This window comes from Canis lupus, chromosome 23, assembly GCF_003254725.2.
Source record: "Canis lupus dingo isolate Sandy chromosome 23, ASM325472v2, whole genome shotgun sequence".
NCBI lineage: Eukaryota > Metazoa > Chordata > Mammalia > Carnivora > Canidae > Canis > Canis lupus.
Genome location: NC_064265.1, coordinates 7,534,769 through 7,554,607, shown reverse-complemented (window position 1 = coordinate 7,554,607; position 19,839 = coordinate 7,534,769). Strand labels below are relative to the sequence as shown.

The 19,839-nt window shown below is 45.1% G+C and overlaps 1 protein-coding gene across 3 annotated transcripts in view; it reads right to left on the bottom strand.

The window, feature by feature from the left end:
• ITGA9 (integrin subunit alpha 9) overlaps window positions 1–19,839 on the bottom strand; it is a 354,014-nt gene that overhangs the window by 160,089 nt on the left and 174,086 nt on the right. For all 3 annotated transcript variants that reach the window (XM_049099727.1, XM_025461318.2, XM_025461319.3), the window contains exon 17: window positions 6,919–6,995. In XM_049099727.1, the coding sequence (XP_048955684.1) occupies window positions 6,919–6,995 (77 nt within the window). The remainder of the gene's footprint in view (window positions 1–6,918; window positions 6,996–19,839) is intronic.

The following is a 19,839-nucleotide window of genomic DNA, read 5'->3' as shown; positions in this document are numbered from 1 at the left end:
TACACTAGAGTTGCACAGTGATGCAAGAGATTGTCCCTACTTGCCTTCATCAAGCCTGGTATATCCACAGCAAGTGCTCTGTTACTTGTCAAATAAATGAATATACTAGCACTTTGTCACCTCCTGCCAGATGAGTAGAAGCTAGACACCCTGGAAGGTTACTATATGTTTCGATACCCTTCCCAGTGTGTGAGTGTTGCTTTGCTTATCTGACACTGCTGATTACCTTCCCAGGGGCCTAAATCCTACCCTCTGCCTGGTTAACTCCCAAAGAAGGACCACCCACATGTCTGTTTAACCTTGATGTGTTCCTGAAATGTGGAAGACACACCTGCTGCCTCCCATTAGGGAATCCACATCAGAGCAAAAGCAAAGACTTATTCTGAGAGAGGAGAGGATGAGCAATCCTTTGACTCATTCAAAAACTCCTATACACTGGAGCATTTCATTTTTCTTTCAAGAATACACCCTTGAGGGATCCCTGGGTGGCGCAGCGGTTTGGCGCCTGCCTTTGGCCCAGGGCGCGATCCTGGAGACCCGGGATCGAATCCCACGTCGGGCTACCGGTGCATGGAGCCTGCTTCTCCCTCTGCCTGTGTCTCTGCCTCTCTCTCTCTTTCTGTGTGACTATCATAAATAAATTAAAAAAAAAAAAAAAGAATACACCCTTGAAAAAACCATTCCTGTTTCCAGATATTTTAGAAATAGCGACTACACAGCCCAATCAACAAACTTCTTTTGCATTTTTCTTCCAGATCTGGGACAGTGAAGGAAAAAACCTTCACTTCAGTGAAGTAAGTCAACCGGCTAATATTCTGACAAGGGCACAAGTTTTCCAGGTTCCTGATCAGCTCCCACTTGCCTTCCTTCATAAAAGTGACAACAACAATGATGGCAACTTTACATATGAGGAAACTGCTGATGTGCCCATCATAAGCTTGGGGTCAAATATGGCCCTCAAAGGAGAGGAAAGTCCAACTTAGAGGAGTTAAGAATGTGTGATTCGGGAATCCCTGGGTGGCTCAGCGGTTTAGCACCTGCCTTCAGCCCAGGGCGTGATCCTGGAGTCCCGGGATCGAGTCCCACATCAAGATCCCTGCATGGAGCCTGCTTCTCCCTCTGCCTGTGTCTCTGCATCTCTCTCTCTCTCTCTCTCTCTCTCTTTCTCTCTCTGTGTGTGTGTCATGAATAAATAAATAAAATCTTAAAAAAAAAAAAAGAATGTGTGACTTGGGCTGCCTGGGTGGCTCAGTGGTTGGGTGCCTGGCTTTGGCTCAGGGCATGATCCCCGGATCCGGGACTGAGTTCCACATCAGGCTCTTTGCAGGGAGCCTGCTTCTCCCTTTACCTATGTCTCTGCCTCTCTCTGTGTCTCTCATGAATAAATAAATAAAATCTTAAAAAAGAAATGTGTGGGTCATTGCAGTGGTGTGCAGACACCACCACTGACCCATCAGACAGGCAGCAAATGTCTCCAGGGGCAAGAGCAGAGCTTTACATGTCCAACAGCACACAAGAGAGCATGAATGGGGATGGATGGAAGCCATCTTGATTCACAGATTTTTTAACCCACCCAGCTCCTTTCTGGATGGGACTTCTCACACAGAGGAGGACTTTTTCCCCAAGGTCCCCTGCCTCAGTACTTCGGGTCCAGAGCCAGCTGATATCAGACCCCCAACAGCAACTGAGGCTAGTGTTCAGGAGGAGAACTAGATGCAGGATTTGACATTCCTGGCTTTAAGGGCTTGAGTGTCTGTATCCTCCCCACTAAAAAGAGTATAATAATATTTACTTGTTAGTGTCATTGAGAGGATTAAATCAAATAATAATGCTAACTTTCATTTGCTGAGTGCCTATTATATGCCAAGCACTTTTAGAGACACTTAAATCTGTTTTAATTCATTAGATACTTAGAATAACTTTATAAGGTGTTGCTATTATTTCTCTTGTTTTACAGATGAGGAAATGGGCACTAGAGATGTTAAGCAACTTGCCCAAGGTTGCACAGCTGGTAAGACACTATGGTGTGTCTATGTATACCCATGACTCTCTAGGGTACCTAGTGCACAGTAGGTATTCCTTAAATAGAGCTCTCTTCCCCTTTATCAAACAAGACTTTACTTCTACTGCATGATGTGCAGTTGATAATTCCAGTTTTGATAATATAAAAAAAATAGCCACTTTTGAGAAGAATAATTTTCAGGTTCTAAATAGCTCTTGGGTGCAGCAATCCTCCCCTCTTGAAGGCTGGTTTTTCATGGATGGAGCTACCTGTCTCCCAGCCAAAGATTTTGGGAAATGCACCTGATCCCACACCTCCACTGTGGTAACAGCACTGTTAAGACCACAAACATACAAGCATTATATGTGGCCACAAGATGGTTCTTCTAACTTCATAAGTATTTTACTGTGTCTTTTCACTTCCCTTAAGCGTTCTTTCATTATTCAGGTTGGCTAGCCAGAAGGTACCGCAATGTTCCACTGGTCTCCTATGGGATGCATCAAAATATATACGTGTATTTTTAGATCAACTGCCATAGTCTACATTTCTTTTTATCTTAATCACATGTGCTGTAATCTTAGATACTGTAAGTATTCAGACAGACAAAACAAGACATGTTGCATCATTTCACAAATGGAGTTTTCAGTTCTGTCTAAGCAGCTTCATCCCTGTTCCTGGACATTCTGGAAGAAGCGTGTTTTGGAAACAGGCTCAAGCCCGTTAAAGACGATGAACCTTTAATTAAAGACTTGTTTGTTTTAAGAGACAACAGGCCTGCCAGAATTCCTGCTCTCTGGAGAGAAAAACCAAAACATCACTGAGTCCCCATCACAGATAGCATTTCCTGGCCTGATCCCTGGCCACTCTGGGGGACCCAATCACTCCCAGATGTCTTTCCCTCTGTCTTCTGCAGCCTCCTCAGTCTGGTGGGTACTTGGCCACTTCCAGCCACACCTTGTCCTGCGCTGTCTGCCCAGTCATCAGAGGGGTCTTCCTCTGTTATGCTTTGCTTCGACTTTTCAGTACAGTGGGTCACAGCTAACACAAGAGTGAGGTTCTACAGGCACTATGGAAGACAAAAGTCGTGTCCAAACTGCCCTTCTGAAATCTCTGGGGAGGCACCGTGGTGAAGATCAATACAGCATGTCTCATAAGTCCGATGCTGCCAAGGGTACTCCTGCGCCAGGACAAAGGGGCTCTGTGGACCTGTGCCGGGGACTAGGAAATGAGGTGGGTGGGAAGGAGTTCATTCAAAACTCAAGCTTTCGCTGAGCGGAAGAGAGGAACAGATGACCCACACCATGTCACTCTCTCTCAGTCTTGCCACATCTCTCACTGTGTCCTCCTGACCCCCCTCCTTCATGCCAGACATCTGCAGATCTTTGTGGGCATCAGCCCTCCACACCTTCATGCCTCTGCTTACATTTTCCATCTGCCCAGAAAACCCACATCCTCCCCATCATGTCTCTTCATTCCTCATCCTGGAAGCTGCTCCCTAGCCCTATAACGACCCATCTACCTTTGTTAGTCTCCTCTTCTAAACAGAGGAGCTTGCAGGGGCTGGGCCTGCTGGCTCAGAGGCAGTTCGGTAGGTACATCCCCCTGCCCTTGTCCTCTCCCTGTCCCGAGCTGACTGCAGCTGCCCAGCTCCAGCCCCAGGGGCAGGCCTAGCACTGACCAGGTGATGCCATGTCCATAGTGCATGCTGGGAGAGCAGGGTGCACACAGCGTTCATTTCTGCACCCTGGTGCCCAGTGTTTCCCTGACTTGAAAAATCAAGGGATATGCAACCCTCATCCTCCCCTCCCTGCCCCCAGGGCAATAATGAGTCAATAGAGTTCAGTGACAACCAGAGCCACTCGGTTCTGGTTCTGACAACTGAGCCTTCATGAACCACATTCACACCCTGGCTTCCACCAGCAGTTTACTGCCTGTGCCTTCTCCTACTTGGTGACTGGCTCTACATGAAGGTCTGGGGAAATCCAGTATACCCAAAGCCACCATTTGATTTTTTTATTTCTCCTCATTCAATTACCAATTAATGTTTCTCTGATGGCTCCCTTGGGGACAGCTATGGGTCCAAGATACAAAGAAGGTTTAATGGGGGATCCAGACAAAAGGCTATTTTGAGGGACAGGGGTGGGGGAAGGGAGAGCTCCTGGGAAATAACTCATCCTAAGGAGAGGCTCATAGCTTTCATCCAATGACACTGTTTCTGAGATTGAGAAAATATTCTTACCCAGTCTCTAGGTCTCATGCCTGAGTCAAGAATGTTGGAATTAGAAGAAAGGTTGAATCAGCCCTGAAAACTAAGGTATCAGGAAAAAGAGCATCTAAAAAAAAAAAAAAAGAAAGGAAAAAGAGCAGTCCTCTTCCTTATGTAGTAATGTAGTAGAGCAGACTGCCATATAGGTCCCAATTCACCCTTCCCTGAACTTATGCCCTCTGCTGTGTGACTTTGCTGTGCCTCTCACTAAGGCGGCACAGAATATTTTCCTGTCCCCTGATTTTGGGGTCTGTCATATGACTTGCTGTGACCGATGGAATAAGGCTAAAGGCAGAATACACCAGGTCCGAACCTCGGCCTTAAGGGTTATTGCATGTTTTTGCTTGCCCTTTCCACTGTCACCAAGTCATGAGAAGGATATGCCCATGCTAGCTGACTGGTTCCAGCAGGACAATGAAGATACATGAAGCAGAGCTAACTGAGTCACTTGAGCCTAGCCGAGATCAACTTATCCTCTGCCGAACCCCAGATGCTTGGGCAAGTCAGCCAAGATCCAGCTGAATCCAGCCTGGACCAGCCAACCCGCAGCCAACCTGCAGTCCATGAGAATAAATGACTGCTGTTTCAAGCCACAGAGTTTTGAGGTGCTTTGTTATGCAGCTGGCTATAGTGAGCTGATACATATGGGGGATCTGGATCCTGGCTGCCATACCAGTTCTCAAATTATCAATTACTGGGCCAATAAAGCAGAACTGGTTCTGATCCACAAATCCTGAGGGGCCAGGTAGGGGCAGCGGAGGCCATTTTAAGTACAAGGTGCCTTACCAACCATGAGCCTTGGAGTTTATATCTTAATACATGAAAAGTACAGTTGAACAGAGATAGATTTGACCGTGTCCATTAATGGGCAGAAAGAACATCAGAACTTCCCTAACCTAATATTTAACCTTGGAGCAGGTGTACATTTTCCCACCACACAAAGTTTTCTGATCCCAAACAAATTTCCAACATTCACAGTCTGCTTCAAGACAAAACAAATTCGTATATTTTTGTTTTATGTTACTTTTTCCCTAAAACACTTTTTGGAAGACCTATTTAAAGCTAAAAGTAATGACTTGATAATTTATGAACTTTTTAAGAACTGGTTTCTCTAATAACCCCAGCAAGTTCTTTTTAATGTTAAAAAATTCCAATGTCCACTTCATTTGTCTGAAGTAATCTTCTAAGGTTGGCAAAACATGTGCCACTTTAATCTACCACTTTTGTCCTAAGTAAAAGTAATGCTAATTAATATTTAAGTGGCAGGCACCTGGGTGGTTCAGTAGTTGAGCATCTGCCTTTGGCTCAGGTCGTGATCCCAGAGTCCTGGGATTGAGTACTGCATTGGGCTCCCCGCAGGGAGCCTGCTTCTCCCTCTGCCTGTGTCTCTGCCTCTCTCTCTGGGTCTCTCATGAGTAAATAAATAAAATCTTAAAAAAATAACATCTAAGTGTCATGGAGGAGTATTTGTGTGTGTGTGGTGGTGGTGGGGGGGGGGCAGTGTTACATCACCTTGTGCCCAATAAATGAATATAAAAGAAAAAGAATCTTAGTATTACTTCCTTTGATGAATAGATTATTTATCAATGTAAGTGTTCCAGTACAGTCACTGTTTACATTCCACCCATTCTCACATTCTCAACAATCATGGTTACAAATAAAGGGCACAGTATGGCATTTTGGAAAATAACTATCAAAAGAAATGGTAATAAACCTATGGAGAGACTTTCTAGCCGCCAGGCTAAAACAATCTTTCAGAAGGAACTGTCTTGAAAGGAAACCATTCTCTGAAATGTGGTCAAATGATTTAGGACCAGCACCTAGATCCTACAAAACATCTAGAATAAAAGGCTGGCAGAGAGGAAACAGAAGGCCTCTGTGTGGTTTACCTTTGCCCGGGGGACTCTCGTACTGTGGGAGGAAAGCCTGAAACAATAGAGACTGTCTGTTCCCTCTAATCAGAACCACTAGTCTCTCTCCTTCACCCCCTCCCACTGCCATAGAACCTTCACCTGTTGTGAAAGCAGATGCCATTGTTAAGTGCGTGTGCGTGGTGGTGGTGGGAGAAATTAAAAGAATCTTTTATAATAGTCAAGTCATATGAACGGTCTCAATTAAATACTGGCAATTTCTTACGGTTCAACCTAATACAATGTGTAGGTATAAAACACCCCCTCCATCACACAAATCAGAAATATGGGCTAAACCGTAAGACATGTAGAACTGTGAATGAAACAAAAAGCAGATTATCCCCTGCAGATGATAGGCGTTGTTAACATGATCACAGGGCAGTGGGTGGCTCAGTCGGTTAAGCGGTTGCCTTTGGCTCAGGTCATGATCTCCAGGTCCTGGGATGGAGCCCCGCGTCAGGCTCCCTGCTTGGCGGTGGGGAGTCTGCTTGTCCCCCTGCACCCATACTCATGCACAGTATACACGCTCTTTCTAGCTTGTTCTCTCTCACATAAATAAAATCTTTTTAAAAATTAATGTATAATACATACACATCTTTTTAAGCTACAAAATACTGTCATAACCTACCAACTCTAGTTATCTTCTTTGTGGAGCTGAGGTGGGGGGAATCTGCACACTCAAGCTTTAGGGTCATGACAAACGCGCCCCCTGGAAGGAGGTGGCAGGAGCGCTGACTTACCTGGAGAGCAACAGTTGACCTTGGAGCTGCAGGTCGGCGGCACAGTCCTCTGAACGGCAGTTCCTCTCAAAGACCGTCTGTGGGGGACAGACAATGGGAAGGACAGGATTTAATGGCAAAGGTGTAAATACCAGCCAACAACTTTCTTCCAAATCAGCGAGCGGTAACTCTTCCTGGGAACCTTCGAGGCCTCCCCTCCCACGAAGCCAGCCCCCCAACAAGGTGAGGGCTCCTCCTCAGGCTCCAAGGAAACCCAGGGCAGAGGGGGCCTGGACTGCAGAGCGCATTCCTTATCGGGTTCCTTTCTCAGTCTACCGAAGTGCTTCTTGAAGTATGTTCCTCAAGAAGGGTACAAGGCAGGTGTCCTTTCCACATTTGAGAAGATCCTTAAATGCTCTCCAATGTGAGTGAATAATCCAGTTGCATAAAGAATTCTTAGATTATAGTGTGGTCATTGTCTTCTGTTTGCTCTCTTGGGGAGGCAGAAAATCTCTGTGTGAGATGGGTTCGGCTCGAGCGATGGGATGTTATAATGTTTGGTGCCAAAGAGAAACGTCAAAGGCAATGAGGCGAGTAAGCTGAGGACACCACACCCGGGCTGAGGGGACTCTTTCCTACGTCTGGGGGGTGGGGAGGCATAGCCTCTAACCCAGATTGGGCCTCGATGGCCAAAGCTCCCGCTTAGCTTCAGGGCCTAACCCTCTGTGCGCCAAACCTGCTCTGTCCATGGGGCTTGTGCAGCGTGCTGAGCCAGGTCTATCTGTGGAGGTTGGCAGGGGAATCGGGAGCAGCATTTTGGGAGGAGTTACAGTTTTCCCCTGTGGTCCACAGCAGGCTGCCAGTCCCTCCCTCATATTGGTCTGGAGCCCTCTGACATGGCTCATCTACGGACAGCAGGCTCCCGGTGTTCCAGACTCACAGACACTCCTCACTACTGTCAAGAGGCTTTGATCATTTTGGATTTTGGAGACAAGAGCCTGTTGTCATTTTTTCATTGTAAGTCATTCACTATTGAACGTCTCTTCTGTCACTGCTCATGTTTGTGGGTTTTTCCCCACCACAGAACACAGTTCCAAGTGATCTGCTCCCCTCCCACCGGGTCCATCCAGGCGGCTCTCAGAGTGCCAGCACGGACTCCGGTGAACTTGCTGGCCCACGGACAGTCTAGACCTACCAGACGGAGTAATTGTGCCTATGGAAATTCATATTCCTGTGTCACATTTCCAAAAGAATAAAGTGCCCCAGCCAACATTCCCGGCCTTGATTGTGGCAGGGGCAAAACTCATGGAAGGCTTGGGCAAAACAAAGGAAATTCCCAAGTCCTTTTGGACACTACTGGGAGCAAGGGAGAAGTCAGATTTCCAGACTTCCAGATAAGACATTTGTGCTTGATTTGCCGTCTTGAGCAAGGAGAGAACAGGAGCAAGTGGATGTGGACTGCACGGATATCTCAGGCAAGAGCAGCAGGCTCTGGAGGGTAGGAATGAGGGCAAAGCACCAAAAGTGGCTTTACCTTTGAGACTGAAGCCTGAAGGTCCCTTCATGGGGGACTGTCATGCCCTGACCGAGGCTTTGCACCTAACCTTGTTGTAATTTCACATTTTTCTTCCAGCAAACTTTCCACCCATATTATCTAAGCTTCAGGTCTCACAATACCCAGCCCTACCCATGCTGACAAGGCTCCTCCTTGCACATGTCTTTCCAGTTTCACAGGTGAGAAGGACAAGGTGAGTTCCCCACTGTGGGACATGAGGTGGGAAGCAGGTGAGAAGTTATGGAAAGGACGTGACCTAAGTCCTCCTGTGGCACACAATCTGGCAAGACCTGGCCCCTTCCCTCCTTACCTCTGTCCCTCTGGCTCTCTTGTGCCAGCCACCCCTCAGACTGGCCTCCCATTTTCCCATAGGACAAGCAGGGCCTCCACCACAGCTGGTCCCCAGCTCCTCCACCTGGTTCACCCAGGGCATGTCCTCTCATCCTTCTATGAGCAAATCAAAACCATGTCTCTGAGCCCCTTCCACCCATGAGCTCAGGCTTCATTGTAGTTCTTCTAGTTCTGGGTACTTTCTGCTGCTACTGCTCCTCTGGGTTTAAAACTAACTGATTTTTATCATTACTGGTTTCCTGTTTATCTCCCCTGCTAATATTATGCCTCCACAAAGATAGGGACTGTATTGGTCTTTTTAAAAAAATATTTTATTTATGTATTCATGAGAGACACAGAAAGAGAGGCACAGACACAGCCAGAGGAAGAAGCAGGCTCTCTGTAGGGAGTCTAATACGGGACTTGATTCTAGGACCCAGGAATCATGACCTGAGCCCAAGGCCGATGCTCAACCACTGAGCATCCCAGGTACCCCAGGATATATTGGCCTTGTTCACCTTTGTGCCTGTCCCTGGAGCCTGGCATGTTGAAGTTGCCCAGTCAACACTGGAAGACTGTGTGGTGCTCTGAAAGATGAGGTGACCCTGAAATGGGGAGTCCCATGGTGGCCGCCCCAATCCAGGCCAATGCTAATAATCAATGCCCAAGCTGTAGCAACCATCCCTTAGCAACATGTGAGTGTAGAGCCCCCTATGAAGGGTCTGTTGCTTTGTAAAAATTCATTGTCTTTGGTCTGCCCTCCTCTTGTACTCTGCTATTTCCTATCCCTGGAACTGACTCACATCTTCCAGGGCTGCTAAATTTCCATCCAACAAAGGCAAACACTGAGTCCACCATTTATATATCTTGATGTACACACACAGGGATACATATATGTACACACACACACACACGTGTTTACCAGCTAAAACTAAGCATGGCCTATTCCAAGAAGATAAAACACCAGCTTACAAATTAGCCCAGGACTCAATTTCCACAGTTATAAAATGAAAATCAGCATGGCTTTAGGCAAAGATCCTTCCAAGCTGCGAATGCAGTTGTCTTAGAGGCAGAGTAGCAAGACAGAGGAAATCAAGAGACTTGCCTCATGTACTGGGGAGGCTGAAGCTGAAACTCAGAGTTCCTGTGCTTTGGACCTAGATTTGTCTCTCTGGGCAAATGACCATTTTGTTTCCTGAGGAACTGAAAAGCATCCCTCTGGGGCAGAAGGTAGGCAGACTGAGGCCTCAGAAAGCCAGCTGACAACAGAGAGTTTCCAGGAGCAAGTAAAGACTACTTCTCTTTTACTAAGTACAAAGAGTACAGGTTCCCTATGAAGCCAATGGGCCAAACTCCCAACTTTCCTCTTAGAAACAACCCTGAGCACCAACCGGGGCCTCTACGAAATTCCTCCACCCGCTTTTGCCCCTGTCTCCCTAGTCTTCTGGGCAAAGGCAAGCCTGGCTGTCCGAATCTGACAAATCCCCCACCAGCTTGGAAGCATTCTCTCCTACTGCCCTCCAGCCTCCACCTTCTGGTTGCCAAAGCCCCGTCAATTTCTTTACCCAGAAGAAAACTTTCTGGAAAATGGAAACAGATCTGAGAAGCCACCATCTCTTAATTCCTCTCTGGTTAAAGGAGGTAAACCCTTTCTCTCAGGAGAAAACTGTTTCTTGCCTCAGTCTTCAGAGACTTGCACACTGGACTCCCAGCGGCCTCCTCAGCCTCACAGACTAAATTTCCATGTTGGCTCCTTCCTCACTCTGGTCTTCACCCAGGTTTTCCTGGAGAATAGTTTTCTTTTTAAAATCCTTTATTCAGCTTCTCCCAAAATCCTTACTCTGCTTCTTTTAAAACAGGATTGGCAGACTTTTTCTATAAAGGGCATCTAGTAAATACTTTTGGCTTTGTGGCTATATGGTGTCTGTCACAACTAGTGGTGTGAAAGTGGCCATATGCAATATGCAGAGACAAAGGCATGGCCACATCTCAATAAAACTTTATTTATAAGAACAGGCAACAGACCAGATTGGCCTGCAGGCTGTAGTTTATGGACTTCTGTTCTAGAATATTTGGCTATTGGTTTCCTCCTTCTCTTCAGGCCAGGAAAAACAAACAAACAAACAAAAAACAACAACAACAATGAATCCAGCTCAAGTTACATTTTTCCCTGAGCCAGAGTACAGAGGCTGGAGCTGGCCATGCTTTCTTCCCAACGCAGTGGCCACCAAGGCCAAGGCATCCTTGGGGATGTGTGGCTTGGGGCTGGCAGCTCAATGGCTGTTCTGGCCAAGGTTGACTTTAGAGAGGAAGTTGTCTAGGGACTCAAGCCTTGGGGTGCCCATTTCTCATATTCAAATCTGCATTGGAAAAAATCTTCCTTCCTGATCTAATAGGAAGTAGGATTCTTCACCTATTCTAGCTGCATGTTCATAGGAGGGTCAATTTCTTGGACTTGGTGATATTTGCTTTTATATATATATATTTAAAAAAAAACACAAACCAACAATGAATCCAGCTCAAGTTACATTTTTCTCTGAGCCAGAGTACTGAGGCTGGATTATACATATGTATAATACATATGTCAATGTATTAATCAATGACATAGATTAGATTCTATTTACAGGCTTGCTGTGGCAACCATATCCATGCTGAGGCCTGAGAAAATAGCACAAGTGGATTGAATGGGAATACATGATTTTCAAATCCCACCCCAAGGGGACCCAACAAGAAGGCTATTTTTAAGCTAACATGAGTGAGGCATTTCCTGATGGGCAATGTGACTTACCAGAGGGTCTCTGCCTGGATGACAGGAAGTATATTTCTAAACTGCTGTTCCTCCTACAGTCCCATAGAAGTTCCCAGAGGCTCTGGCCATATGTAAATAATGTCTGCAACCCCCAGCACCTAGTACAGTGTTAAAAAATTGTATAAATGCCATGACCAGAGTGTAAAAGGTTTCTCCTTCCAATTCTGTTTCAACAGACTCTTTTTTCAGAATCCAACACTGTCTTTAATGTGAGCTCAGGGTGGTCCTGAGATTTTCTTTGTTTAGCCCCATGCCCAAATGAAGAAAGGAAATGTCTCATTGCCCAGTATTTAAAATCAGGTCATGCAGATAGAGTTCCTTTCTAAAAAGTATCATGTCCAAAGAAATAAATGAAAGACAAATACTTTGTAAGACTAAAGTGGAGACATTCCTCCTATATCAGGGTCTGTACAAATTATCCTTTTTTGATTTTGAAAGCATGGGAATAAAAACAGTCCCATTGGTCTTCCTCTAAACACAAACACAGCACCAATTTTGCCTCATGTCTTTAAGGAGAAATTGGAAGTGACAAGTTCTGTTTGGGGCATCCTTGGGTTTACTCTATGGCCCTGCAGTTCATAGCATAGTCCCCTCTGCCTAAAGACAGCCTTCCCCATGATCCAGTTAAACCCCCATGAAAAAGTGAGAGCTGAGCTGGCCCCTCTGGAACTGCACCTGGCCTCTGGACTCACCTGGATTCCAGGACTGCCTGGGATTGGCTGGCCTTTTATAGGCCACATTTCACATCCCCTTACAACCTTTGCCTTTTAATATCAGCCATAAACTTGCTCCTAGAGACCTTCTGCCTCAAGGGTCAGAAATGCTCTCCCACGATTTTTGCCCTGGAATCTTCTGTGTTCTACACTTCATTTATTTTTTTTGAACAGTTACTACTAATTAGTCACAAGAGGCAGAAAACAGAACCAGCAATAAAGATGCTGGGCCTGTCAGAGAAAAGGAAGAATATGCTAGCTGTATTCCTAAAAGCTGCAGAGCCAGATGGAATCAGGCAACTGGGAGACAGATGCCCTCAAACTGGAGAGGCTGCCAGCAAGACCCCTCCCCATGCACCCACAGAGCCTCACTTCAATGGGGCTCCAGGTGTAACCTCAAGCACCAAGTGCCTGGCCTCGGACTTCCTCAATCATCTCAGAGGAGAACAAAGAAGTTGGTGTTCCTTCCCTAGCCAGAGACTGTCCTCTGGAGTCGAGCCCTCATTTGTTTATATACATACTCTATGGGCTCACGGACAAGGTTTTCTATAAGGCAGGACGAAAGAAAGAAAACCCAATGGGCCTGAAGATTTGGGGGCAAAACCACGATTTTTTTCTTACAGAGGGTTGTGGAGGATCGGAACAACTCTTGCCATAAGTTGCAGAGATAAAGCACTAAAGAAGAAAGTGTGCAGGCTGCGCAGGTCACTGCTGGGTACAGCCCAGCCTTTGGGAGATGGGAGTCCCCTCTCCTTTTGGAGTTAACCATGGTGGAGAAGCTAGGAACATAGGGATGTAACCAGACTTCTGGGGTCAGTGAGAAGGCTAAACTACACATGCTTGAAGCTAGATGTCTTTCACACGTGTTTCACTATGACCGTGGTGCCCTTTCTGAAAAGATTACCCAGAAGCTGATGCCAAGGAGCTGATGCTTATAAAAGTGGAGGTAATCTGGTTAGACTAGGGATGGGAGTAGAAACTTCTTCCTCTCACTCCCCTCCTACCCTGCCGGGCCAAAGTGCTTCCCTGAATCCAGGTGCCTAATCTGCCCCTCCTCCCCCAGACTGGATGGTCCATGAAACCTCTCTGGCCCTGGTGTCTGCAGTGACATGCTCTCTCTTCCATCCTCCCGACCACTCAGCTTTGCACTGTTCCCTAGACGTTTTATATATGATAATGAAAATAAACTTTCAGCCTGGCATTTTAAGGCAGCTGGGCACCTCACTGGGGAAACCATTACCTCATGTCCAGGCTGAACAATCAGTGAGTTCTCATGGGCTTGGGCTATATTTCCACACATGCAGGCACTGAGAGGTCTAGGGTCGGGGGACAGATGGTGACGATTTCCAGCACAATGGAGACCCAAAGGCTATGACTTCAACATAATTCAAAATTAACAGTAGAGTAAAACAGCTCACTTTTCACTTGAAAGATGACAGAGTGTTCTCAACACAGGTAATGCCTATTCTTTCACTGAGCATATCTCCTCCAGCTTGTTTTTTGGAAAGGACATTTACACGTGCACAAACGTACGACGGTTGTTAGGTGAATCACTCTAAATCACACACCATGCTCTCCTGTCTGGGAGGAATTCCCAGAGAGTTCATAAAGCACATTTAAAAAAAAATTATATAACCTTACTGAATCTGTCAGTGGAGAAATTCTGATACGATGTCCAACCTTTGTGGGAAGCCCTAGCTTTGTGTTCTTTCAGAAGGGCTGTCACCCGAGATAGATTTACTGAGTATCCACTAAGGCAAGGCACTGTGTCAGCTACCAGGGATCAACAGAAAATGAGAAAAAAATTGATCCCTGTCCTCTTGAGCCTCCATTCAAGTGAGGAAGACAGAAAAGCAATTAGACAAATAATAATAGATTGTGACAGGTTTCATGAAGGAATCAAATAGATAAGTCAAGGCATACAGGTGTTGGAGAATGGTTCTTTGAGGAGGTGGTATGTAAGCTGAGACCTGAAGAATAAAGAATTGGCTGTGAGAAAGAGCTTTCTAGAAGAGGTATCAGCATATGCAAAGGGCCTGAGGCCGAAGAGGGTTTGAGTTTGAGAGTGGTTGGCATGCAGTTTGTAGCTAACACCCAATAATCCTGGAGAGGTCAGGGCCCCATTGTGCAGGGTCTGTGGGCCTTAACAAGAGTCTAGATGTTCTTCTAAGGGCAGAGGGAAGCTGGGGGAAAGCTGGGGGTAGGTAGGCATTATAAAGAGAAATGACCTGGTGGCCTGGATTACAATGGTGGCAGGAGAGAGGGAGTATGGCAAGGATTCATGTATCAGTCCAGCTTGTGCTGGAGAGCCAGCTCTTGGGTTCTGGTAGTGTAGATCATCCCCATACCATCCCTCTAGCACAAGGGCATCTCTGGGCCTCACAGGCAAGGACCAGTGCTGAAGATCATGAGAGGTCCATATGAATAACCAGCCAGAGCCCTTAGTGTCACTGCTTCCTACCCAGGGAACTGACACATGGGCCAGCTGAGATCAGACACACGCCCTGCAGAAGGGAATAAGCTTCAGTGGAGCATCTGCTTCCTCTAGTCCCACTTAGACATTCCTGTGGTTTGCCCTATTCTTTCCTCACCACAGTGCTGTGAAGCTGCCTTGTCACCTCCACTCACTGGGGTGGAGACAGAGGCTTCCAGAGGCTAGGTGACTTGCCCTTCCCAGGAAAGGAAGAGCAGAATCTAATGCTGTCTCACCATTTCAATGCTCCTCATGTATTATTTCACAGAATCCCACAATCTCCCCCAGGTAGGCAGAGCAGACAAAGGTACCCCAAGTGACAGGTGATAAGCGGGGCTCTTAGCAGGTAAGTGCCCCATGCCACTGGGTGAGTACATTCTGCTCTGGCCTGGGACCCTGATCTTACTCCAAAGACTGTACTCCTTCTCCAGAGAAGCCAGGGGAAGAAAGAAGCCCTGGAGTTCTCTGGGGTATGGAGCACATTCCTTTTCTACTGCTGCAGTAATAAGTTAGCACAAATTGAGCAGCTTAAAACAAGATAAATTTATCATCTCACAGCTCTGCAGGGCTTGGCTGGTTTCTCTGCTCTGGGTTTCACAAAGCTGAACTCAAGGTGTCAAGGGTTTGGCCCTTCTCTGGAGGCTCTGGAGGAGAATCTGCTTCTAGGCTTACTCAGGCTGTTGGCACAATTCAGCTCCCCGTGGTTGTAGGACTGAGGCCCCAGTTTCCTTGCAGATGCTCACTGGGAGCCTCTCTCAGCCCCTGAAGGTTTCCTATGTTCTTTGTCAAATTGCACCTCTATCATTAAAACCAGCAACAGTCAGTCAAGTCCTTCTCATGCTTCAAATCTCTGACTCCTTCTTTTGCATCTCCCTGACCTTGTTCCTCTGCCTCTAGCTGGAGAAAGATGGGGCCCACCTGGATTATCCAGGCAACTCCCCCTATTTTAGAACCCATGACCTTAATCACTCCTGAAAAGTCTCCTTTGCCATGTAGTTTATTGTATCCACAGGTTCTAGGAATTAGGGTATGGATATGGGGGTCAGGGGCATTCTGTCTACATGGTGGGTGACCTGCAAGTCCAGCCCCAGTCAGGTCTTTGGCAGCCTCCTGAGGAAGCGTGAGAGCAATCAGAGTTTTCAAAGCTCTACTCTGTGTATAGGGTTTGAAGACAAGAGCTTCTGTCATAGCCACTGGTATGCTCACCTGACGGGGAAAGACAAGGGCTCCTCAGGTGATAAGTTCAGTGCCAGCCTTCCTTCTTTCCCAGCACACAGGCCAAATGAGGCTTTGCAGGATTCTTTCATTCGCTCTATACTGTTTCAACAGCTGAGACCAAGTAGGAACTAACGATAAGTCAACTCTCTGGGTCTTTCACACTGAACCTCTGAGAGAACTCACGTGGCAAGGCCTTCCTGGCACTGCTGTGAGAGCTCCCAAGGGCCTCACCAGACCCAGACAGACCAGTCTCCCCAAGGCACGTCTCTGACCTCCTTGTACTCAAAAAGATGTAATGGTTTCCTGTCCCCAAGAGAATCAAGTCCAGCTCCATGGCTGGTGAACAAGGTCCTAGTCTTCATGGCCCCTCCCCCTCTCCTGACACCAGACATTCAGCCACATGGAAGACCATTAGGTTCCATCAGTCCTTCCTCCTCGGTTAGCCTGTCAAACCCCTCTAACCCCAGGTGTCCAAATCCTACTTTGTCCTTGACTCCAGCCCATTCTCCCCTTTCTCCACAGAATACCTTCTCCTCGGTTGGAAGTGGAACACACACACACTAATCCGAATCTCACTATCTTCTCTGTACACATTATTCCTGTACTGTAAGCCTATTGAAAGCAAGCAATGTTTTATCTTTTTATCAAGGGCTTACATGGAGTAGGCACTCAATGACTGGATTGCTTTTGGATTTATTACAGTCCTTTTAAATACTCTTCTGGCTAAGGGATAAAACAAGTTGCCTTTTCTTGTTGTTGTTGCCTATTTTTGTACTGAATATCTCCTGAGGAGAGGCAGGTCTCTACTCTGCTTACATTTTTAAGAAGTGTGTGCTCATCAGGCTGAGAATCCTGCAGAGTGCCTAGGATCTCAGGTGGTTCTCAGCACTGGTGGCAACTGCACTCTGCACTCACGCAGCCTAGCACTTATCCTATGGCCCACATTCTACCAATACTGTTCTTTACCCAGCAGAGGGGAGGCTTGGCCTCCTACCTGTCCCACTTGCTGCAAAGAACTGCAGATCCCTCAGGATGCCTGTACACACATGCTCTAGTCCTTGCCTCCATGTTATATACACTGTGCAGCTATTCCACCTGAACACAACTACCCATGAGGGCAGGCCACAACTCCAATGGATCACCAGAACTTGGTTCATCCCACTGCACAATCCTGTGTACCAACATGGGCTGGGTGCCTTTTAGTTGAAGAGACTACAGTATATAAATACTAATGTTATCTGGCAATGTGACTTGAAGAGTTCCAATGAGGTTATTTCTTCCTATGAAAGAGGTTAGATGCTCCTTGGGGAATGGTCATAAATACATGGGCTGAAATTTAGCTCAGTGTAATGGAGTGGGCTTAGCTCTCAGAATCTTTCTCCTCAAATTTAGCTAACATCTGGAAGACACATGGAGTATGATCATTAAATTAGCGCCTCCCCCCACCTAATCAGGAAAAGGAGAAAAGCAAGGATCACTTTTCCCAGAATATTTTTGAGACTCCTAGACAATCTTCCCAATCTAAGAACAATATTTTTCTTTCATTTTAATTTCAATCAAAGAATCACATGGTTAAAAAAAAATAATGACCCCCTGCCACACATCTCTTTATACTGAGTCCTGCTCTCCAGGAGCAACCACTATTACCCATGTCCACATATGTTTCTTTTGATGATTAATCAAATTTTGACATCTTATGGAATTTCTGCCACAAGGTACAAGAATTTCCCTCTCCTCCACCTTCCTAATTCTGACGGGCAAATCATTAGTCTTAGCTTCTCTCCTGCAGCAGTTCTCAAACATCAGCTGCATGAGAATCACCTGGTCAGCTTATTAAAAGACAGACTGTTGGGGCCTACTCCATGAATTTTTGATTCAGTGGGTCTGGGTGGGGCCCAAGAATTTTCATTTCTTACAAGATCCCAAAGGGGCTGACATGGCTGGTTCAGCAACCACAACTTAAGATGTAGTACTCCCCCCCAAAAAAAAAAAAAAAAAAAAAAAAAAAAAAAAAAAAAAAAAAAAGATGTAGTACTCCACTGAAGACCTCTGCAATTTTAAGTAGTAAATAGCTATTTCTTGTTTCACCAAGTTTTACAATATATTTTGACTCAACAATTTAAAAGATGTTAAGACAATTTTGGTTGTCCTATTTTTACCTCTATATTTAGTCAAATTTAATGATATTTGCATTTTATTCCATAACTGAATACAAATAAATAATTCTAATGTTATTATGGCTACATGATTATTGATCACAGAACCAAAACAAGTATCACGATTACAAATCCTCTTCTATAGGTGAAAACTCCTAGAACACTCAACTTCCACTTAAGGGAGAATATTTCTAGTATCAAAGTCTTCTCTTCCCTATACTCTTTTACTTGCTTAAAATCACATGATATTTTGTTTTATGTTTGTTTAAACCATGATAATTGACCATATTTCTATTTTTCTAAGAATTTTTGATTGCCTTTATTTTTTTGTTAGAGAAGAAATATATTTCATCTACACTGTATCCTAAAGTTTTGCTACTTTCTGTTTTTCTGCCTATTGCTGGCTTCAGTCCTCCTGAAGTCCATTGATCCCCTTTTCTAAATTGGTTAATTATTTTTTTAAAATTTGCTATTACCCTTTTGTGTTGTTGGAGTGCATTTCAAGTTATTCCCTTAAAAGAGTTCCTAGAGAGGTAAACCATGTGATCCTTGCTTGTCTGAAAAATGATTGTATTTTGACCTCATACTTGAGTGTTAAGCTAAGTATAAAATTCTAGTTTCAAATCACCTTCTCTCAGAACTCTGAAGTCTTTATTTCACCATATTCTGGCTTCTAATATTGCTAATCAGGAGTCTGATGGTTTACTTAGTATGACTCTAATTTTGTTGTAAGCTGACATATATCCCTCACTACCACCATCCATCCTGTATTCTCTGTCCTGGAAGCATTTAGAATTTTCCTTAAATGTTAGAAGCAGAGACACTGCAAAATGATGAATCTAGGACATTTTTGGTTTCTCCTGCTTGTAGTTGGTAAATTAAAAAATAATGTTACCCTTTACCTCTGGGAAATTTTTTCTATTGTCTTTCATAACTTTTTAAATTTTCTCTGTTTACTTTTTCTGGTATTCCTATTACTTGAATATAGGACCTTGTAAATTGATTTTTAGTTGTCTTTTCTATTTGTCTTTTAACTCTGATTATTTGAGGATTTCTTACCATCATCTTCTTATCCTATTAAATTTTTGTCTCTGCAGCCATATCGCTAATTTTTAAGAACCCTTTTCTTGGGGCACCTGGGTAGCTCAGTTGGTTAAGCATCTGCCTTCAGCTCAGGTCATCCTGGCATCCTGGGACTGAGCCATGCATCGGGCTCCCTGCTTCCTCTGTTCCTCACCCCACTCATACTCTCTTGTTCTCTCTTTGAAATAAATAAATAAAATATTTAAAAGAACTTTCTTTTTTCCTGTTACTTCCCTGCAAAAAGAAATAGAATTCAAACCATTTCCTAATGGACAGAATGCATTCTTAAATCTCCTATGTTTATTATGTACAGTTTAAGGTAGTTTTTAAATGTATATAATGTCTTCTATTCCCTGAATAATTTATTTTCTTATAAGTCAGTTATTCTGTTGTTTATTTTGTTTCTTTCTCAATGTACCACATTGCCCCTTCATTCTCAGGTTTTACTGGCTGTCCATTTGTATTTAAGGCAAAAGGGCTGATCAGAAAATCTGTGGATGTGTCTGGGTGAACAGTAAGAAGGGCAACTAGCACTTACACTGGAGTCTCTAAATGCCAAGAGGTAATAAGGTTTTCCTTTGGGGAACCAGCCAACTCACACCTCA